The sequence below is a fragment of the Arachis stenosperma genome, chromosome 3, assembly GCF_014773155.1.
Source record: "Arachis stenosperma cultivar V10309 chromosome 3, arast.V10309.gnm1.PFL2, whole genome shotgun sequence".
Classification (NCBI taxonomy): Eukaryota; Viridiplantae; Streptophyta; class Magnoliopsida; order Fabales; family Fabaceae; genus Arachis; species Arachis stenosperma.
Window position 1 is genome coordinate 30,472,258 of NC_080379.1, and position 23,525 is coordinate 30,495,782.

Sequence of the window (23,525 nt, forward strand, 5' to 3'; positions counted from 1 at the left end):
GCCGGGAAGACCAAGAACACCCGAGAAGACAGCATGACCCCTTCATCTACGCCCGATTTAGAGGGACTTGCGCCGCTGGGTGAGATCGTGAAGACGACGGAGAAAGAACGAGAAGAACGCGACGACCTGTGATCACGGGAGCAACCTCTTTCCACCATTCCATCCTCGAGGTTCGGCTACCAAAGCACTTTGATAAGCCAACGGACATGAGGTACGATGGAACTCAAGACCCACAGGAGCATCTAACGGCCTTCGAGGCCAGAATGAATTTGGAGGGGGTAGGTGACGAGGTCAGGTGTCGCGCTTTCCCAGTCACCCTGGTGGGACCCGCAATACGGTGGTTTAATAGGCTCCCGCAAGGTTCTATTGCTAGGTTCTCAGACATCAACCGCACCTTCTTGGCCCAATTCACTACCCAAATCGCGAAGGCAAAACACCCGATCAACTTACTCGGGGTGACACAAAGGCCCGTCGAGCCGACCAGAAAATACTTGGACCGGTTCAACGATGAGTGTTTGGAGATCGACGGCCTAACCGACTCGGTGGCTAGTTTGTGTTTGACGAATGGACTTTTAAATGAGGATTTCAGGAAGCATCTCACCTTGAAGCCGGTTTGGACGATGCAGGAGATCCAAAGCGTAGCCAAGGAATATATCAACGATGAAGAAGTCAGTCAAGTCGTGGCTGCCAAGAAGCGGCAGCCCTCCTACCATCAACCTCGACAGCACGGTGGCAGAGAAAGGAAGAAGGAGCGCACTGGTGCACGAAATTGTGATCATCAATGGCTCCATCAACATGGTACGCTCAATTGCAATCTCAACTCTTTATCACAACTTCGCACAACTAACCAGCAAGTGCACTGGGTCGTCCAAGTAATAAACCTTACGCGAGTAAGGGTCGATCCCACGGAGATTGTTGGTATGAAGCAAGCTATGGTCACCTTGTAAATCTCAATCAGGCAGATTCAAATGGTCATGAATGATATATGAATAAAGCATAAAGATAGAGATACTTATGTAATTCATTGGTGAGAATTTCAGATAAGCGTATGGAGATGCTTTGTCCCTTCCGTCTTTCTGCTTTCCTACTGTCTTCATCCAATCCTTCTTACTCCTTTCTATGGCAAGCTGTATGTTGGGCATCACCGTTGTCAGTGGCTACAGTCCCGTCCTCTCAGTGAAAATGTTCAACGTGCTCTGTCATAGCACGGCTAATCATCTGTCGGTTCTCAATCAGGTTGGAATAGAATCCATTGATTCTTTTGCGTCTGTCAGTAACGCCCAGCCTTCAGGAGTTTGAAGCTCGTCACAGTCATTCAATCATTGAATCCTACTCAGAATACCACAGACAAGGTTTAGACCTTCCGGATTCTCTTGAATTCCGCCATCAATCCTAGCTTATACCATGAAGATTCCGATTAAGGAATCCAAGAGATAAACATTCAAGCCTTATTTGCTTGTAGAACGGAAGTGGTTGTCAGGCATGCGTTCATAAGTGAGAATGATGATGAGCATCACATAATCATCACATTCATCATGTTCTTGAGTGCAAATGAATATCTTAGAACAAGAATAGGATGAATTGAATAGAAGAACAATAGTAATTGCATTAATACTCGAGGTACAGCAGAGCTCCACACCTTAATCTATGGTGTGTAGAAACTCCACCGTTGAAAATACATAAGAACAAGGTCTAGGCATGGCCGAATGGCCAGCCCCCATGATCTAAGAACTAGACGTCCAAAGATGATCCTAAGATCTAAAATGATCAAAAGATGAAAATACAATAGCAAAAGGTCCTATTTGTAGAGAACTAGTAGCCTATGGTTTACAGAAATGAGTAAATGACATAAAAATCCACTTCCGGGCCTACTTGGTGTGTGCTTGGGCTGAGCATTGAAGCTTTCATGTGTAGAGACTTTTCTTGGAGTTAAACGCCAGCTTTTATGCCAGTTTGGGCGTTTAACTCCCATTCTTGTGCCAGTTCCGGCGTTTAATGCCGGGCAGTTTTGAGCTAATTTGGAACGCCGGTTTGGGCCATCAAATCTTGGGCAAAGTATGGACTATTATACATTGCTGGAAAGCCCAGGATGTCTAGTTTCCAACGCAGTTAAGAGCGCACCATTTGGGTTTCTGTAGCTCCAAAAAATCCACTTCGAGTGCAGGGAGGTCAGAATCCAACAGTATCTGCAGTCCTTTTTAGCCTCTGAATCAGATTTTTGCTCAGGTCCCTTAATTTCAGCCAGAAAATACCTGAAATCACAGAAAAACACACAAACTCATAGTAAAGTCCAGAAAAATGAATTTTAACTAAAAACTAATAAAAATATAATAAAAACTAACTAAAAATACTAAAAACAATGCCAAAAAGCGTATAAATTATCTGCTCATCACGCACCAGGGATGGCGGTCTAGGCAAGATATCCAGGCCGTTTACTCGAGTCGGAAAGTTCACCAATTACACCCCTCTCACTATCCCCATTGTAGAAGTTTATCAGCAGATAGCCGAGAAGGGAATCTTGTCGAAGCCCCGACCTCTAAAGGACCGAACCGGGGGGAACAAGAGCCTCTATTGTGATTATTATAAGGGCTATGGACATAAGACACAGGATTGCTTCGACCTGAAGGACGCGCTAGAGCAGGCGAGCCGGGACGGAAAGCTAGCCGAGTTCTCCCACCTTATCAAAGAGCCGAGGAGACGTAAACGAGACCGAGATGGGGGAGGACAAAAGCCGCACGGTAAAGCGACTGGTGGACGAAATTGTGATCCATGTTCTAATTATTTTGAGATGAAGGCTTCTAAGTGGCAACAGCTGAATTCACAACTCCGTTCAACTAACCAGCAAGTGTACTGGGTCGTCCAAGTAATAAACCTTACGTGAGTAAGGGTCGAATCGACAGAGATTGTAGGTATGAAGCAAGCTATGGTCACCTTGTAAATCTCAGTCAGGCAGATTAAAATTGTATATGGGTTCGAAAATTAATGATAAGAAGAAATAATAAAAGGGATAGAATACTTATGTAGATTCATTGGTAGGAATTTCAGTTAAGTATATGAAGATGCTGTATGGCTCAAGGACGCCTGCCCTCCTACTGCTTCTACTCAATCCTTCTTAATCCTTTCCATGGCAAGCTGTGTATAGGGGTTCACCATCAGCGGTGGCTACTTTCAATCCTCTCGGGAAAATGGTCCTCTGCGGCTGTCACTCGCATGGCTAATCGTCTGGAGGCATCACCCATGGTTGATGGCTACATCCCATCCTCGCAGTGAAAACTACGCTCACGCACTCTGTCACAGCACGGCTAATCACTGGTTGGTTCCTGCGCCTACTGGAATAGAATCCCTTGATTCTTTTGCGTTTGTCACTAACGCCCAGCACTTGCAAGTCTGAAGCACGTCACAGTCATTCATTACCGGAATCCTACTCGGAATACCACAGACAAGGTTAGACTTTCCGGATTCCCAGGATCCTACTCGGAATACCACAGACAAGGTGAGACTTTCCGGATCCTCATAAATGCCGCCATCTATCTAGCTTATACCACGAAGATTCTGTTGGGGAATCTAAGAGATACACATTCAAGCTCGGTTGCATGTAGAACGGAAGTGGTTGTCAATCACGCGCGTTCATAAGTGAGAATGATAATGAGGGTTATTTACTCATCACATTCATCACGTTCTTGGGTGCGAATGAATATCTTGGAATAAGAATAAGAGAGATTTGAATAAAAGAAAATAGAATTGAATTAATACTTAAGGTACAGCAGAGCTCCACACCCTTAATCTATGGTGTGCAGAAACTCCACCGTTGAAAATACATAAGTAAAAGGTTCAGGCATGGCCGAATGGCCAGCCCCCAAAACGTGATCAATAGCCTCTTAGGATGAAGAATAAAACAAAACTGAGACCAAAGTTGTACGTGGTCAAAAGACATCTAATACAATAGTTAAATGTTCTATTTATAATAAACTAGCTCCTAGGGTTTACATGAGTAAGTAATTGATGCATAAATCCACTTCCGGGGCCCACTTGGTGTATGTTTGGGCTGAGCTTGATCAATCCACGAGCTGAGGCTTCTCTTGGAGTTGAACTCCGAGTTATGACGTGTTTTGGGCGTTCAACTCCGGATCATGACGTTTTTCTGGCGTTTAACTCCAGACAGCAGCATGAACTTGGCGTTCAACGCAAAGTTACGTCGTCTATTTCCGAATAAAGTATGGACTATTATATATAGCTGGAAAGCCCTGAATGTCTACTTTCCAACGCCGTTGAGAGCGCGCCAATTGGAGTTCTGTAGCTCCAGAAAATCTATTTCGAGTGCAGGGAGGTCAGATTCCAACAGCATCAGCAGTCCTTTTGTCAGCCTTTTTCAGAGTTTTGCTCAAATCCCTCAATTTCAGTCAGAATTTACCTGAAATCACAGAAAAACACACAAACTCATAGTAAAGTCCAGAAATGTGAATTTAACATAAAAACTAATGAAAACATCCCTAAAAGTAGCCTGAACTTGCTAAAAACTACCTAAAAACAATGCCAAAAAGCGTATAAATTATCCGCTCATCACAACACCTGATGGTTTCAGTGGCTAAGAGAAGGGGGGGGGGGTTGAATCTTAGCCCCCTTTTTTGATGCTAACACTTGCTGATCTTCAGAAGAGACTTTTCTGTTTTTGCTCGTCACTGGACACGAGCAACTCGGTTTTGTCTCGTCCTTTGCTACGAGACTTTTTGTTTTGTCTCGTCACTTGGCACGAGATAATTCTGGCTTTTGCTCGTGTGTGGTAGAAAACAGAAATGGAGTAGAAAGAGAGGAAGATTGCACCCAGATATATCCTGGTTCGGCTGCTAAGTGCAGTGCAGCCTACATCCAGTCTCCATCACAAATATGATGGAATTTCACTATAAACAATCTGTTACAACTTGTAAAGTGCTAACCCAACTTACAAGGGGATTCCCACAGAATCATGATACACAACATAGATGAACAAAGGACCTCTAAGACATCTATGGCTTTTTCTTTTAATTTTGCACTCTCTGCCTTTTTCCGCTCTATGGCTTTTTCATTACAAACCTCACTGTTTGCCTTTTACCATGAGACTCAAGACATGACAAAATTAAACAGAAAAATTACAAAACAGAGAACATTGAAGGAGAAGAGAAAAACTGTTAGCTCAGGTAGCTCTGAGAACTCTATGCCTTGCACTCTCAAATTTTCTCCTTGCTTCAAACAGTGGTTGTTCCCCCTTTTTAAAAAGAGGAAAGCCTCCACACTTGAAGCCAAAACCGAACCAACTTTCTTCCTCCTTCAACAATCACAGAACCGGTTCGGCCATTCAGAGAGAGAAGAGATAACCATGCATTAACCAACATGCAATTACCTCTAGTCCTTTTTTGATCATCACCCTTCATCAATCCGGGCTCTCCATTCTTGGCTTCCTCTCCAAGATGGATTTCTGGCCCTTGATGCCTCATGATGATGATGACTTCATCTGCTTCCATCTCTGCCTTCAACCATCACTTCGCCACTCTAGCTACTCCCTGTGGTGGTTGATCAGAATCGAAGACAAGCCATGCTTCAAGAATCTCTCCTCTTGGCCGAATCTTCTTCTTTCCTTTTTTGAGCATGAAAGGCTCAAGATAGCTTCACCAAATCTAACCACATTTGGTAAGCATCTTAGCCACAGCTCATCTTTCTTTTGGTATGTTTTCTTGCCATCATTAGCTTGATGGTCTTGATGCATGCAACTCTTTCCTTTTCTTCGTTGAAGAGCACGGCGTCCATGGTTTACTGGACAAGGACCAAAGAGAAAAGAAGAAAGAGATGAGAGAGAAATAAAGAATCTGAAGAAAAGCAATGTAGAGTGGTTAAACACATTAATTTGAAATAGCTTGCTTTTACTTCCCTATAGAGTGGCGTGTTTGACATAATAGCCATCAATCACTTCAGCTGAATTTTTTTTTCTCTCTCATGTTCCCCATGCATTAATTAACAATGTAATAGATTTTGAAATCCATCACTTTGTTAGAGCTTGGTTCCGTTGGAAGCACTATGCTTTCATTTTTCTTTTGTTTCGGACCAAGCATGGAACCTATTCTCTTTAGTATAATTTGGGCTTGTGGCAATATGATCAAAGCTGGCCCATTTGATAAGCATTTGCTTTCCTGATATAATTGTGTAGCGGATCAAGCATAGGAAGCAAATAAGAAAGCATTTGGTTGGGCTTGCAACATTAATATTTATTCTGGCCCATAAATATAAAATTTCAGCCTCATTGTATAAAGCATGCAGCAAGGCTGCTTATTGGGCTTAAGTCAGAAACTTATTTCCCGGCCCATCATAAAACCTGCAACAAAATTATTAATCCAAATATGTTAAATGAGAATCAGATTAATAATTTTGTAATTAATTATTTTTAACAATGTTTAGTCATCACAAATATTAATTTAGAGTTTTCCAAACTCATCAATCTCCCCCTTGATGACAAACATTATTAAAATTGAAATGGAAAGAAATTTAAAGATTGAGTAAGGAATACTCCCTTTGATTTTGAATTTCTCCCCCTTTCAAAATGTCACATGGCTCCCCCTTAATATATGCTATTTTACCAAGAGAAGCATAAACCTGTAACATTTAAATCAAGCTTCAAGTAACAATGTTATTTAGCAAATTTTATAATGCTAAATTGCTTGATTTATAAGCAGTTTTAATTGATAATCAAAACTCATTTGATATCATAAACTGATTTACTGCTCAAACCATTTCATACAACACAAAGCTATCCAAATATTTTTCAAATATTTTCCTGTTTACAATATCAGAACATAACAATATGATGAAAGATATTTGAAGAAACAAAACAAGGCAGTTTTGATATTTTACACAATTTTAAAGGAACTGCCAAAAATAAATTTTTCAACCAACAAGTTTATCAATGATGAATCAACAGCCATGGCATCAAAATAAATCAATCATCATTATAAACCAAATGCCAAAATAGACCAATCATGACAAACAAATGCAGTTCAAACAACAATGATCATATGCAATCAACATGCATTCTTTGAACAAGGGTGATCATAAATTTTCAAAAGTGAAAATTTCAGCCCCTGTTTTTCCAGTTTCCAGCCCCCTGTTTCGTTCCAATTTCAATTTTGGAACCTAAATTTCCTCCCCCTTTTGTCATCAAAGGGGCACCTGCACAAATCATGATAAACATAACAAAATAAAATAACAAAAGTATATCACAGCATCCTAAAGATTATCCTAAAGCAGTGAGTATCAAGTCATGCTTATACAAAAAAGATTGAGCTTAATGGAGCCAATATCAAACAGAATAAAGACAAGTGCTAATCATCAGATAAGTTAAAATCTTCTTCCTCAGCGCCTCCTTCACTATCATCTCCCAAATCCTTGTTCAGGTGTTCCAGCATCAGATTAACCCGCTCCTTGCAGTTTTTCCAAGCTTTCTCATTTTCATAAGCTTGCTTCCGGGCTTCTTTATGAGATCGGAACATCATGTCTGCCATGTTTGAAAACTCTCCCAGAATCTGTTGAAATGATCTGATTGTTTTGGAAGATTCTGGCCTTCCTTCATGCTCACTGTCCGATTTTCGCCCTTTGGTTTCCTTGGTTGCTCCTCCTCCTCGGATTGTAGACACCTCGTTCTCTACCTTCTCATTTAACAAATCAACTTTAAAGTACTCAAATATTCTAGTTAAAAACATACCATAAGGCAAGTTAGCCTTTCTGGTGCTTCTAACCGAATCCCACATGTGCCTAATCATGATGTAACCAAAGGAAATAGGGGTAGAGGTAACCAAAGCAAACAATATGAGACAGTCAGAAAATGTTACTCGGTTGTGTGAGCCGCTTTGGGGAGTCAGAATATGAGTGATGATGCGGTGAAGCAAGGAATTGACCGGTCCAAGAGCTTTGTGAGTTGGAGTGGTTCCATGCAACCCGGAAAGGTTTGTGCAAATGTGCTGAAGAACAGTTTTGTGAGAAATGCCGACTTGTGTGTCCCATTTCTCCACCATGTATGCTCGCGGTCCTTCATCCTTGAAGCCCAGGGCCGCTCCAATTGTCTCAGCATCAAGGGCTATTTGAACCCTTTTGACATAGGAATGAAGGGTGCCATCAATGAGTCGCATGTTAGCATAGAATTCTCGAACAAGACCTGGGTACACCGGCTTTTTGATAAGGAGCAGAGGCTTCCAGTTGAGAAGATCAAGCAGAGAGGGAATGTTGGTGCTCTTGAGATTGTCGAGACTAACAAGGTAGGTAGTGCACAGATGACGTTTCTCCATAACCTCTTTGTGAAACTCGAAGGAGGTGCATGAGTTAAACCTGCTTGGATCAAAATGAGAGTGAGTCTTGCCATACTTGTCTCGGAATTCCAAGGATTCCAGGTTTGGTGGTTCAGTGGTGTCATTGAGTGCAAACCCTTGATTCTTTTGTGAGCTTTTTCCGGGAGTAGACTTCTTCGGTGATGAGGGTGGAGGTGAAGGAGTGGGAGAAGTGTGAGACTCTTGTTCTTCTTCTTCGACTACGGGCTTCTTGTTCTTGCCTCTGCCTGAACTTTTGTGAGCAATCACCTTTTTTCTCATGTTGGTTGTTTGTTTGGACGGTGGTGAAAGAGAAGATGATGAGGTTGAATGAATGTGAATGTGAGTGTGGGTTTGAGGTGTTGATGGTTTTTGAGATAAAAGAATTCTTTCACTCTTTCTTGGCGCGGTTTTCTTTTTCATAGTAATGGAGGAATGAGAATATGAAAGGGTGTGGTTGATAACCGAGTGGAGTGGGAGAGAAGCAAGGTGGGTGACGCATTTAATGTGGCGTGGAGAGAGAGAGGAATGGAAATAATGATCATTAGTGGGCGGTTAATGACCATTATGGGCGGTTATTGCCCAAAAAAATGATTTCCTTTTTAACTTTTGAAATCTAAAACTGAAAAGTGGTTGCCTTAAATCAAGGGATTAGATGGAGAGTAGGATTTGATTTGACACTAACTACTTCCAAGAAGATATAGTGACACAAGGAAGAAGATTCTTATTTGTATGGAAAGGAAGTTAACAAAACTGTTACTGTGGGGTCAAGAAATTTGGTGGGGCCCATAAAATTTTGAATTCTGCTTTGCCTCCCCCTAGACCACAGCGTCTTCCATTATGCCATTATCTCGTCCAAACCTACGAGCAAAACTGAACAGAGTCACAAATTCATAGATTTTCAATGAAACTTAAATCAAACATTCCCAAACTTTTTCTCAAGGTACAGAATCTGTCTTCACAGAGGGGTTTTGTAAAAATATCAGCAATTTGGTCTTCAGATTTTACAAATTGAATATCAATAGTACCCTTTTGCACATGTTCCCTAATGAAATGATATTTTATCTCAATGTGCTTAGTTCTTGAGTGCAGAACAGGATTTTTTGAAATGTTTATAGCACTCATATTATCACAAAATAAGGGTATACTATTGATTTTTAATTTGTAATCTTCTAATTGAGTTTTTAACCAAATTAATTGTGAGCAACAAGCAGATGCGGAAACATATTCGGCTTCAGCAGTGGATAGAGCCACTGTGGCTTGTTTCTTGCTTGACCACATGTTGAGTGAGCTTCCAAGGAAGCAACACATGCCGGAGGTGCTCCTCCTATCCACCCGATCTCCCGCATAATCTACATCACAAAACCCTACTGCACAAAAGTCATCAGATTTAGGATACCATAATCCATAATTACAAGTTCCCTTAATGTATCTAATGATGCGTTTAACAGCCGTAAGGTGGGATTCTTTTGGATGAGATTGAAACCTTGAACATACACCCACACTTTGGACTATATCCGGTCTAGAGGAGGTAAGGTACATGAGTGAACCTATCATTCCTCTATACCTTGTTTTGTCCACATCTTGGCCATCATCATCTTTTTCAAGTTTAGTATTGGGATGCATAGGAGTGCCCATTGATTTGGAATTTTCTAGGCCAAACTTTTTGATAAGTTCTTTTGCATACTTTCCTTGATGAATAAAAATACCACTAGGAGTTTGCTTAATTTGGAGGCCAAGAAAGAAGGTAAGCTCTCCCATTAAACTCATCTCAAACTCACTAGTCATTAGTTTTCCAAACTCTTCACACAAGGAAACATTGGCCGAACCAAATACAATGTCATCAACATATACTTGAACAAGAAGGATATCATCATTAGATGTTTTAATGAATAAGGTAGTGTCGGTGGTTCCCCTTTGAAAATGATTTTCCAACAAAAAGGCACTAAGCCTCTCATACTAAGCTCTTGGAGCTTGTCTAAGACCATAAAGAGCCTTAGTTAATTTAAAAACATGATTTGGAAATTCTTTATGTTCAAAGCCGGGGGGTTGAGCCACATACACTTCCCTATCAATAAAACCATTAAGGAAGGCACACTTAACATCCATTTGAAACATTTTGAAACCCTTATGGGCAGCATAGGCAAGAAGCAACCTAATTGCTTCCATTCTAGCTACCGGAGCAAAAGACTCATCAAAATCAATACCCTCTTCTTGATCATAACCTTGGGCCACTAATCTAGCCTTGTTACGAACAACTTGACCATCCTCACCAAGTTTATTTTTAAAAACCCACTTAGTACCCGTTACCTTCTTACCGTCCGGATGAGGTACTAATGTCCAAACCTTATTTTTATCGAATTGAGCCAGCTCCTCTTGCATTGCTTTGACCCATGATGGATCCTCAAGAGCTTGTTTGACATTGTTGGGCTCTATTTGTGACAAGAGGGCAAGATTGCTAGGTTCAGTTGGCCTTTTGGTGGATGATCTTGTTGTTACTCCTTGAGAGGGATCACCAATGATGAAGTTATGAGGATAACCCTTCATAGACTTCCATTCTCTAGGCTTTCGAACAGGTGTTGAGCTTTGATGAACTTCTGGCGGTCTCACTGCTTCAGTTTCTCGTCCCTGCTCAGGAGACAAATCGGGAGTTTCTCCTTCAATCTGATGAGACAGAACTGGACTGGCAGATTCTTCATTCTGGACAGATTTGGGATTTTCTTTGCTTGTTCCAACTCCTTCTCCATCTGAATCATTATCTATCACAGTACTGGGAATTAAGTTAGAATCACAAAAAGTAACATGTATGGATTCCTCTATTGTCCTATGTTCCTTGAGATAAATTCTATAAGCCTTGCTTGTGGTGGAATATCCAACAAACATTCCTTCATAGGATTTTGGATCAAATTTTCCAAGATTTTCTTTATTATTAAGCACAAAGCATTTACATCCAAAAACATGAAAATACTTAAGATTGGGAGGGGTTCCTTTCCATAGCTCATAAGGAGTTTTCTTTAACCCTTTTCTAATGATTGTTCTATTCAAAATATAACATGCTGTGTTCACAGCCTCAGCCCATAAAAATTTGGGAATTTCATTATCACATAGCATGGCCCTAGTCATTTCTTGAAGGCTACGATTCCTTCTTTCAACCACCCCATTTTGTTGGGGGGTTCTAGGACATGAAAAATTGTGAGAAATCCCTAAGTCATCACAGAATTTTTCAAAATCTTGATTTTCAAACTCTCTTCCATGATCACTTCTCAAATGGGCAATTTTCAAATCTTTTTCATTTTGAATTTTCTTACAAAGGGTGGAAAAGGCATAAAATGCATCATTCTTATGAGCAAGGAAAAGTACCCAACCAAATCTAGAGTAATCATCAACCACCACAAGACCATAGTGTTTACCTCCCAAACTTTGAGTTCTAGTAGGACCAAAAAGATCAATATGTAACATTTCCAATGGCCTTTTGGTTGAGATTCCATCTTTTGATTTAAAAGAGGATTTTACTTGTTTGTCTAATTGGCAAGCATCACAAGTAAGGTCCTTATCAAACTTGATGTTTGGAATTCCTCTAACCAAATTCCTTTTGACTAGCTTAGAAATTTGGTACATGCTAGCATGTCCCAACTTTCTATGCCAAAGCCATTTTTCAGATTCAAGAGAGGTGAAGCATGTTACATTTTGTTCCTTTAAATCCTCAAGAGTTAATCCATACACATTATTGCATCTTTTAGCTTCAAATAAAACATCCCCAGTTTTCTCACAAACAACCAAGCAAACAGACTTCTTAAAGATAACATCAAAACCTAAATCGCACAATTGACTAACACTAAGTAAGTTATGTTTCAAACCATTTACAAGAAGCACATCATTTATACAAGAAGAAAAGTTTTTACCAACTTTTCCAACAGCCACTATTTTTCCTTTTGCATCATCACCAAAGGTAACAAGTCCTCCATCATATTCATCAAGCTTTATGAAGAAGGTTGTCTTTCCGGTCATATGCCTAGAGCATCCGCTATCCATGTACCACATGTTTTCCTTTTTCTTGGATGCTAGACAAACCTACAAATTAAACTCAAGTGACCTTAGGTATCCAAATTTTCTTGGATCCTTTCACGTTAAACCATCTCTTATGTCCCAAATCATTGTAATAAAAAACAACTTTGTAAACTTTGTCACCAATCATTCTTTCACCAAAGAAACATTGAACTGGAAAATGACCACTTCGGTTGCACATTCTACAAAATCTTGGAGTTGTAGTTTTGTTAAAGTGAGTTGGATCTTGATATGTTACATTATTTGAAGATGAGGCAGTATTTTCAAAATATGATTTTTCAGATTTATAAAATCCCAACCCAGCTTTATCATAGAGAGGTTTTTGACTAGCCAAGATTTGGTTCAAATTTTCAGAACTTTGGGTGAACTTGGCTAAGTCATCTTTAAGTCTTTCAACCTCTTTGAGCAACTCTTCATTTTGCTTAAAACAGTTCACATATGCAAGAACAGAATGATCACTTTCACAGCTTCTAACTTGGGCTTTTAACAACTTGTTTTCTTCCACAAGATCACAAGCAGTTTCGGCCTCTCTTAGTTTTTCTTTGAGGAAATCATTTTCAGCTTTAAGAATGAAATTTTGCTGTTCAAGATCTTGATTCTCAGTTAGAAAACATCTTATTTTTTCAGAAAGGTGATCTATCATGAGATGAAGGTCTTCAGTGTTAGAGTTTTGAAATGATACCTGATCTATCTCATTTGCCATGAGACAGTGCTGTGATTTAGTCTCAGACTCTTCATCATCATCATCTGAGTCATTTTCCAAATCTTCCCATGTGGCCATCAGTCCCTTCTTCTTCACCTTTTTCGGCTTCTCTTCCCTTTTTAACTTGGGACAATCAGATTTGAAATGACCCATTTCCTTGCAATTGAAACAGGTTACCTTGCTAAGATCTTTCTTTGTCCTCCTTGAGCCGCTGCCTTTGCTTTTGAGCTTTGCCATTTTCCTGAATTTTTTTGCAAACAACACAAACTCATTTTCAGAAGAGTTATCACTGGATTCATCATCCAGAGGGTTAGTCACAGAAGAAAATGCAATTCCTTTCTTTTTTGAATCCCTTTTCAAATAGGAGTTTTCAAAGGCAAGTAAGTTTCCTCTCAAATCATCAAGTGTCATGGAATCTAAGTTACTACTATCAGAAATGATTAAGGCTTTTGTTTCCCACTCTTTTGTGAGACACCTCAACACTCTTCTCACTAGCACAGATTCTGAATGTGTGATTCCAAGAGCATCTAAGCCAATAGTGATAGCATTGAACCGTTCGAACAGTTCATCAATGGACTCTCCTTCCTTCATTGTAAACATTTCATATTCCCTGTTTAACATGTCTGTCCGAGTCTTCTTTACAATGGTAGTTCCTTCATGAGTGATTTGCAACTTGTCCCAGATTTCCTTTGCCGTTGTGCACCGTGATACTCGTCGGTACTCCTCAAAGCTGATAGCACAGTTGAGCAGATTGGTTGCCTTGGCATTCAACTCCACCGTCTTCTTATCTTCCTCGGTCCAGCTTGCTTCAGGTTTACGAGAGACTACTCCTTGAGCACTTGTTGTAGTTGGAAATTTAGGACCTTCCAAGATGATCTTCCAAAGTCTATAATCCACAGCTTGTACAAATATCTTCATCCTTTCCTTCCAATAGGTATAATTTTTCCCATTGAAGAGGGGAGGTCTGTTGCTTGATTGTCCTTCAGCCAGATTGTATGATAACACATTTGTGCCACTGTTTTCTGCCATGAGGATCTTTACTCCAAGCTGCAAAGCTTGATCTCTTTGAGACCAAGCTCTGATACCAATTGATGGTTTCAGTGGCTAAGAGAAGGGGGGTTGAATCTTAGCCCCCTTTTTCGATGCTAACACTTGCTGATCTTCAGAAGAGACTTTTCTGTTTTTGCTCGTCACTGGACACGAGCAACTCGGTTTTGTCTCGTCCTTTGCTACGAGACTTTTTGTTTTGTCTCGTCACTTGGCACGAGATAATTCTGGCTTTTGCTCGTGTGTGGTAGAAAACAGAAATGGAGTAGAAAGAGAGGAAGATTGCACCCAGATATATCCTGGTTCGGCTGCTAAGTGCAGTGCAGCCTACATCCAGTCTCCATCACAAATATGATGGAATTTCACTATAAACAATCTGTTACAACTTGTAAAGTGCTAACCCAACTTACAAGGGGATTCCCACAGAATCATGATACACAACATAGATGAACAAAGGACCTCTAAGACATCTATGGCTTTTTCTTTTAATTTTGCACTCTCTGCCTTTTTCCGCTCTATGGCTTTTTCATTACAAACCTCACTGTTTGCCTTTTACCATGAGACTCAAGACATGACAAAATTAAACAGAAAAATTACAAAACAGAGAACATTGAAGGAGAAGAGAAAAACTGTTAGCTCAGGTAGCTCTGAGAACTCTATGCCTTGCACTCTCAAATTTTCTCCTTGCTTCAAACAGTGGTTGTTCCCCCTTTTTAAAAAGAGGAAAGCCTCCACACTTGAAGCCAAAACCGAACCAACTTTCTTCCTCCTTCAACAATCACAGAACCGGTTCGGCCATTCAGAGAGAGAAGAGATAACCATGCATTAACCAACATGCAATTACCTCTAGTCCTTTTTTGATCATCACCCTTCATCAATCCGGGCTCTCCATTCTTGGCTTCCTCTCCAAGATGGATTTCTGGCCCTTGATGCCTCATGATGATGATGACTTCATCTGCTTCCATCTCTGCCTTCAACCATCACTTCGCCACTCTAGCTACTCCCTGTGGTGGTTGATCAGAATCGAAGACAAGCCATGCTTCAAGAATCTCTCCTCTTGGCCGAATCTTCTTCTTTCCTTTTTTGAGCATGAAAGGCTCAAGATAGCTTCACCAAATCTAACCACATTTGGTAAGCATCTTAGCCACAGCTCATCTTTCTTTTGGTATGTTTTCTTGCCATCATTAGCTTGATGGTCTTGATGCATGCAACTCTTTCCTTTTCTTCGTTGAAGAGCACGGCGTCCATGGTTTACTGGACAAGGACCAAAGAGAAAAGAAGAAAGAGATGAGAGAGAAATAAAGAATCTGAAGAAAAGCAATGTAGAGTGGTTAACACATTAATTTGAAATAGCTTGCTTTTACTTCCCTATAGAGTGGCGTGTTTGACATAATAGCCATCAATCACTTCAGCTGAATTTTTTTTTCTCTCTCATGTTCCCCATGCATTAATTAACAATGTAATAGATTTTGAAATCCATCACTTTGTTAGAGCTTGGTTCCGTTGGAAGCACTATGCTTTCATTTTCTTTTGTTTCGGACCAAGCATGGAACCTATTCTCTTTAGTATAATTTGGGCTTGTGGCAATATGATCAAAGCTGGCCCATTTGATAAGCATTTGCTTTCCTGATATAATTGTGTAGCGGATCAAGCATAGGAAGCAAATAAGAAAGCATTTGGTTGGGCTTGCAACATTAATATTTATTCTGGCCCATAAATATAAAATTTCAGCCTCATTGTATAAAGCATGCAGCAAGGCTGCTTATTGGGCTTAAGTCAGAAACTTATTTCCCAGCCCATCATAAAACCTGCAACAAAATTATTAATCCAAATATGTTAAATGAGAATCAGATTAATAATTTTGTAATTAATTATTTTTAACAATGTTTAGTCATCACAAATATTAATTTAGAGTTTTCCAAACTCATCAACACCAAACTTAAATTGTTGCTTGTCCCCAAGCAACTGAAAATCAAATAGGATAAAAAGAAGAGAATATACTATAAATTCAGAAATATCAATGAATATTAATTATAATTAAATGAGCGGGACTTGTAGCTTTTTGCTTCTGAACAGTTTTGGCATCTCACTTTTTCCTTTGTAGTTTAGAGGGATTGGCGTCTCTGGAGAACTTAGAATTTGGGATAGTGTTATTGACTTTCCTAGTTAAGCATGTTGATTCTTGAACACAGCTACTAATGAGTCTTGGCCGTGGCCCTAAGCACTTTGTTTTCCAGTATTACCACCGGATACATAAATGCCACAGACACATAACTGGGTGAACCTTTTCAGATTGTGACTTAGCTTTGCTAAAGTCCCCAGTTAGTGGTGTCCAGAGCTCTTAAGCACACTCTTTTGCCTTGGATCACGACTTTAACCACTCAGTCTCAAGCTTTTCACTTGGACCTTCATGACACAAGCACATGGTTAGGGACAGCTTGATTTAGCCGCTTAGGCCTGGATTTAATTTCCTTGGGCCCTCCTATCCTTTGATGCTCAAAGCCTTGGATCCTTTTTTACCCTTGCCTTTTGGTTTTAAGGGCTATTGGCTTTTTCTATTGCTCCTTCTTTTTCTATATACTCTTTTTAGCCATTTTTTTTTCACTGCTTTTTCTTGCTTCAAGAATCAATTTCATGAATTTTTCAGATCATCAATAACATTTCTCTTTGTTCATCATTCTTTCAAGAACCAACAATTTTAACACTCATAAACAACAATATCCAAAGACATATGCACTGTTCAATCATTCATTCAGAAAACAAAAAGTATTGTCACCACATCAATATAATTAAACTAAATTCAAGAGCTATTTTCGAAATTTATGTACTTCTTGTTCTTTTGAATTAAAACATTTTTCTTTTAAGAGAGGTGAAGGATTAATGGATTTTATTCATAGCTTTAAGGCATGGTTACATACTAATGATCATGAAATAAAGACACAAAACATAGATAAACACAATATAAAAAACCGAAAAGCAGAAAGAACTAAAGAACAAGGAATGAATCCACCTGAGTGAAGGTGGCGCCTTCTTTGAAGAACCAATGGTGCTCTTTGAGCTCCTCTATGTCTTTTCCTTGTTTCTGTTGAATGATTCCTAGTAATTTTGGTGGTCCTCCCCTTAGTTGCTTCCAATATTTGTGTGGAGGACAACTTATTCCCTGAGGTATCTCAGGGATCTCTTGATTTGCAGCCACATGTTCTACCACTGAGCTATGACGGCTTATATTTTTAGTCTTTCCATCTCCCATGACTCAGAGGTGGAAGCTTTTTGTCTTCCCTTTGAGGTTTCTCTGGCTTTAGGTGCCATTAATGGTAATGGAAAAGCAAAAAAGCTATGCTTTTACCACACCAAACTTAAAATATTGCTCGCCCTCGAGCAAGAGAAGAAAGAAGAGAAGAAGAAGTAGAAGAAGAAAATGGAGGAGAGTGAGGGGAGATGGATTCGGCTATATGGGTGGGATTGGGTGGGAAGGAGAATATGAATTGTGAAGGTAGGTGGGGTGTATGGGGAAGAGTGGATAAATGTAGGTGGTGAATGAAAAACAGAAGGGATGACCATGAATGGAGAGAGAGAGAGGGCGAGGTAGGTGGGGATCCTGTGAGGTTCACAGATCCTGAGGTGATCCTGTGGGGTCCACAGATCCTGAGGTGTCAAGGAATTCCATCCCTGCACTAAATAGGCATGTAAAATGCCTTTGTGCATCATTCTGGCGTTTAAACGCCCATTGGTGCACGTTCTGGGCGTTCAACGCCCATGTAATGCATGTTTCTGGCGTTGAACGCCAGTTTCATGCTTGTTACTGGCGTTCAGCGCCAGTTTTTCCTCTCTGGGCACATTCCTGGCGTTCAGCGCCAGAATGTTGCTTGTTTCTGGCGTTCAGCGCCAGAATGGTGCTCTGTTCTGGCGTTGAACGCTAGCCAGATGCATCTTGCTGGCGTTGAACGCCAGCCCGTGCTTCCTCCAGGGTGCGAATTTTTTCTTCTGCTGTTTTTGATTCTGTTTTTAATTTTTATGATTTTTTCGTGACTCCTCATGATCATGTACCTAATAAAACACAAAATAACAATAAAATAGAATAAAATAAAATTAGATAAATAAAATTGGGTTGCCTCCCAACAAGCGCTTCTTTAATGTCAATAGCTTGACAGTGGCTCTCATGGAGCCACAAGGTGATCAGGTCAATGTTGTATAGTTGTCCACACCAAACTTAGAGTTTGGATATAGGATTTTAACACCAAACTTAGAGCTTGGTTGTGGCCTCACAACACCAAACTTAGAGTTTGACTGTGTGGGCTCTTCTTGACTCTGAACTGAGAGAAGCTCTTCATGCTTACTCTCTTCTGTCACAGAGGGATGGCCATGTGCCTTAAACACAAGGTATTCCCCATTCAATTGAAGGACTAATTCACCTCTGTTGACATCTATCACAGCTCCTGCTGTGGCTAGGAAAGGTCTTCCAAGGATGATGCAATCATCCTCTTCCTTCCTAGTGTCTAAGATTATGAAATCAGCAGGGATGTAAAGGCCTTCAACCTTTACTAGCACGTCCTCTACTAATCCATAAGCTTGTCTCAATGACTTGTCTGCCAGTTGTAATGAGAACAAGGCAGGTTGTACCTCAATGATCCCCAGCTTCTCCATTACAGAGAGTGGCATTAGATTTATCCCTGACCCCAGATCACATAGAGCTTTTTCAAAGATCATGGTGCCTATGGTACAAGGTATTAAGAACTTGCCAGGATCTTGTTTCTTTTGAGGTAGAATTTTCTGAATCCAAGTGTCCAGTTCATTAATGAGCAAGGGAGGTTCACTTTCCCAAGTCTCATTACCAAACAACTTGGCATTCAGCTTCATGATAGCTCCTAAATATTGAGCAACTTGCTCTCCAGTTACATCTTCATCCTCTTCAGAGGATGAATAGTCTTCAGAGCTCATGAATGGCAGAAGGAGATTTAATGGAATCTCTATGGTCTCTGTATGAGCCTCAGATTCCTTTGGATCCTTAATAGGAAACTCCTTCTTGCTTGAGGGACATCCCAGGAGGTCTTTCTCACTAGGATTTTCGTCCTCCTCCTCCCTTGTGCATTCGGCCATATTGACTATGTCAATGGCCTTGCACTCTCCTTTTGGATTCTCTTCTGTATTGCTTGGGAGAATACTGGGAGGAGTTTCAATGACTTTCTTACTCAGCTGGCCCACTTGTGCCTCCAAATTTCTAATGGAGGATCTTGTTTCATTCATGAAACTGAAAGTGGCTTTTGACAGATCAGAGACTACATTGGCTAAATTAGAAGTGTTTTATTCAGAATTCTCTGTCTGTTGCTGAGAAGATGATGGATATGGCTTGCTATTGCCCAGCCTAGTACGTCTACCATTGTTAAAACCTTGTTGAGGTTTTTGTTGATCCTTCCATGAGAAATTTGGATGATTTCTCCATGATGAGTTATAGGTGTTTCTATAAGGTTCACCCATGTAATTAACCTCTGCCATGGCAGGGTTCTCAGGATCATAAGCTTCTTCAGAAGCTGCCTCTCTAGTACTGTTGGATGCATGTTGCAATCCATTCAGATTTTGAGAGATCATGTTGACCTGTTGAGTCAACACTTTGTTCTGAGCCAATATGGCATTCAGAGTATCAATTTCAAGAACTCCTTTCTTCTGAGGTATCCCATTATTCACGGAATTCCTCTCAGAAGTGTACATGAACTGGTTGTTTGCAACCATGTCAATGAGTTCTTGAGCCTCTTCAGGCGTTTTCTTCAGGTGAATAGATCCACCTGCAGAATGGTCCAATGACATTTTCGAAAATTCAGAGAGACCATAATAGAATATATCTAATATGGTCCATTCTGAAAACATGTCAGATGGACATCTTTTGGTCAACTGCTTGTATCTTTCCCAAGCTTCATAGAGGGATTCACCATCTTTTTGTTTGAAGGTTTGAACATCCACTCTCAGCTTGCTCAGCTTTTGAGGAGGAAAGAACTTATCTAAGAATGCAGTGACAAGCTTATCCCATGAGTCCAGGCTATCCTTGGGTTGAGAATCCAACCATACTCTAGCTCTGTCTCTTACAGCAAAAGGGAAAAGCATGAGTCTGTAGACTTCAGGATCAACTCCATTCGTTTTTACAGTCTCACAGATCTGCAAGAACTCAGTTAAAAACTGATAAGGATCTTCAGATGGAAGTCCATAAAACTTGCAGTTTTGTTGCATTAAAGCAACCAGTTGAGGCTTAAGCTCAAAGTTATTGGCTCCAATGGCAGGAATGGAGATGCTTCTTCCATCAAATTTGGACGTTGGTTTTGTGAAGTCACCAAGCATTCTCCTTGCATTATTATTATTTTCGGCCATCTCCTTCTCTTGTTCTAATGTTTCTGAAAGGTTACCTTTAGAATAATTTAATTTAGCTTCTCTTAATTTTCTCTTCAAAGTCCTTTCAGGTTCTGGGTCAATTTCAACAAGAGTGCCTTTATCCTTGTTCCTGCTCATATGAAAGAGAAGAAAACAAGAAAAGAAGAGGAATCCTCTATGTCACAGTATAGAGATTCCTTTATGTTAGTAGAAAAAGAAAGGGGTAGAAGAATGAAGAGGGGGATTCAGATTCTTGGAGGAAGAGAGGTGAAGAGAAGTGTTAAATAATTAAATAATTAAATAGAATAAGAAAAGAGAAGGGAGAATTCGAAAATAATTTTGAAAAAGAGGTTAATGATTTTCGAAAATTAGAAATAAAATGTAATTAAAATTAAAACATGAAACAATTAATTAATTAAAAAGAATTTTTGAAAAAGGGAAGAGATATTTTCGAAAATTAGAGAGGGAAAAGTAGTTAGGTGGTTTTGAAAAAGATAAGGAACAAACAAAAAGTTAGTTAATTGATTGAAAAAAAAGATTTGAAATCAAAATTGAAAAAGATAAGAAGATAGTAAGTTAGATAAGATATTTTTGAAATTAAATTTTGAAAAAGATAAAATTTTTGAAAAAGATCAAATAAAAGATAAAAAAGATTTAATTCAAAAATTTTGAAATTATTTACTTCACTAACAAGAAACTACAGGACAAGATTCTAGAACTTAAAGATTGAACCTTTCTTAACAAGAAAGTAACAAACTTCAAATTTTTGAACCAATCACATTAATTATTAGTGTATTTTCGAAAATTAGATGTAAAGATAAGAAAAAGATTTTGAAAATAATTTGAAAAAGATTTTTGAAATTTTCGAAAAATAGAAAAAAAATGAAAAAGATATGATTTTTGAAAAAGATTTTAAAAAGATAAGATTTTTTTTTTAAAATTGAAATTTTGACATGACTTGTAAGAAACAACTAATTTTAAAAATTTTTGACCAAGTCAACCCAAAATTTCGAAAATTTGGAGGGAAATAAGGAAAAGATATTTTTTTGATTTTTGAATTTTTAATTATGATAGAGAAAAACAACAAAAATACTTAATGCATGAAATTTTTAGATCAAAACCATGAATGCATGCAAGAATGCTATGAATGTCAAGATGAACACCAAGAACACTTTGAAGATTATGATGAACATCAAGAACACAATTTTGAAAAATTTTTGATGCAAAGAAAGCATGCAAGACACCAAACTTAGAAATCTTTAATGCATGGACTCTAACAAACAAAAAATGCATATGAAAAACAACAAACAACACAAAACAAGAAATCATCAAGATCAAACAAGAGGACTTATCAAGAACAACTTGAAGATCATGAAGAACACTATGAATGCATGGGATTTTCGAAAAAAATGCAAGAAAAATTTTTAAAGCATGCAATTGACACCAAACTTAAAAATTGACTCAAGACTCAAACAAGAAACACAAAATATTTTTTATTTTTATTATTTTCTAATTTTTTTTGGATTTTTATTAATTATTTTCGAGAATAATGTTAGGAAAAACGAAAATAAAAGAAAATTTTGAAAAGATTTTTGAAAAGAAAATTACCTAATCTGAGCAACAAGATGAACCGTCAGTTGTCCATACTCGAACAATCCCCGGCAACGGCGCCAAAAACTTGGTGGACGAAATTGTGATCCATGTTCTAATTATTTTGAGATGAAGGCTTCTAAGTGGCAACAGCTGAATTCACAACTCCGTTCAACTAACCAGCAAGTGTACTGGGTCGTCCAAGTAATAAACCTTACGTGAGTAAGGGTCGAATCCACAGAGATTGTAGGTATGAAGCAAGCTATGGTCACCTTGTAAATCTCAGTCAGGCAGATTAAAATTGTATATGGGTTCGAAAATTAATGATAAGAAGAAATAATAAAAGGGATAGAATACTTATGTAGATTCATTGGTAGGAATTTCAGTTAAGTATATGAAGATGCTGTATGGCTCAAGGACGCCTGCCCTCCTACTGCTTCTACTCAATCCTTCTTAATCCTTTCCATGGCAAGCTGTGTATAGGGGTTCACCATCAGCGGTGGCTACTTTCAATCCTCTCGGGAAAATGGTCCTCTGCGGCTGTCACTCGCATGGCTAATCGTCTGGAGGCATCACCCATGGTTGATGGCTACATCCCATCCTCGCAGTGAAAACTACGCTCACGCACTCTGTCACAGCACGGCTAATCACTGGTTGGTTCCTGCGCCTACTGGAATAGAATCCCTTGATTCTTTTGCGTTTGTCACTAACGCCCAGCACTTGCAAGTCTGAAGCACGTCACAGTCATTCATTACCGGAATCCTACTCGGAATACCACAGACAAGGTTAGACTTTCCGGATTCCCAGGATCCTACTCGGAATACCACAGACAAGGTGAGACTTTCTGGATCCTCATAAATGCCGCCATCTATCTAGCTTATACCACGAAGATTCTGTTGGGGAATCTAAGAGATACACATTCAAGCTCGGTTGCATGTAGAACGGAAGTGGTTGTCAATCACGCGCGTTCATAAGTGAGAATGATAATGAGGGTTATTTACTCATCACATTCATCACGTTCTTGGGTGCGAATGAATATATTGGAATAAGAATAAGAGAGATTTGAATAAAAGAAAATAGAATTGAATTAATACTTGAGGTACAGCAGAGCTCCACACCCTTAATCTATGGTGTGCAGAAACTCCACCGTTGAAAATACATAAGTAAAAGGTTCAGGCATGGCCGAATGGCCAGCCCCCAAAACGTGATCAATAGCCTCTTAGGATGAAGAATAAAACAAAACTGAGACCAAAGATGTACGTGGTCAAAAGACATCTAATACAATAGTTAAATGTTCTATTTATAATAAACTAGCTCCTAGGGTTTACATGAGTAAGTAATTGATGCATAAATCTACTTCCGGGGCCCACTTGGTGTATGTTTGGGCTGAGCTTGATCAATCTACGAGCTGAGGCTTCTCTTGGAGTTGAACTCCGAGT

General features: G+C 39.4%; 1 protein-coding gene and 1 non-coding gene across 2 annotated transcripts; both read left to right on the top strand.

Annotated features, from left to right (window-relative positions):
- Nucleotides 1–206: 206 nt before the first annotated feature.
- Nucleotides 207–6,742, top strand: LOC130965816 (uncharacterized). The gene is made up of 3 exons (XM_057890574.1): nucleotides 207–759; nucleotides 2,487–2,738; nucleotides 6,702–6,742. Exons 1-3 carry the CDS (start codon nucleotides 207–209, stop codon nucleotides 6,740–6,742), a joined length of 846 nt encoding a protein of 281 aa, XP_057746557.1.
- A 13,257-nt stretch (nucleotides 6,743–19,999) lies between these two features.
- LOC130971364 (small nucleolar RNA R71) lies at nucleotides 20,000–20,103 on the top strand. Its single transcript, XR_009082587.1, has one exon. It is a non-coding gene; the product is annotated as a small nucleolar RNA R71 (small nucleolar RNA).
- Nucleotides 20,104–23,525: the final 3,422 nt, after the last annotated feature.

What these genes read in the sequence shown, in the direction of transcription:
- LOC130965816 (XM_057890574.1), top strand. Translation starts at nt 207, where the DNA reads ATGAGGTACGATGGAACTCAAGACCCACAGGAGCATCTAACGGCCTTC. An exon ending in AAGGAAGAAGGAGCGCACTG is followed by an intron (nt 760 to 2,486) that starts GTGCACGAAATT and finishes TCCCCATTGTAG; the next exon opens with AAGTTTATCAGCAGATAGCC. An exon ending in GGGAGGACAAAAGCCGCACG is followed by an intron (nt 2,739 to 6,701) that starts GTAAAGCGACTG and finishes ATTTATAAGCAG; the next exon opens with TTTTAATTGATAATCAAAAC.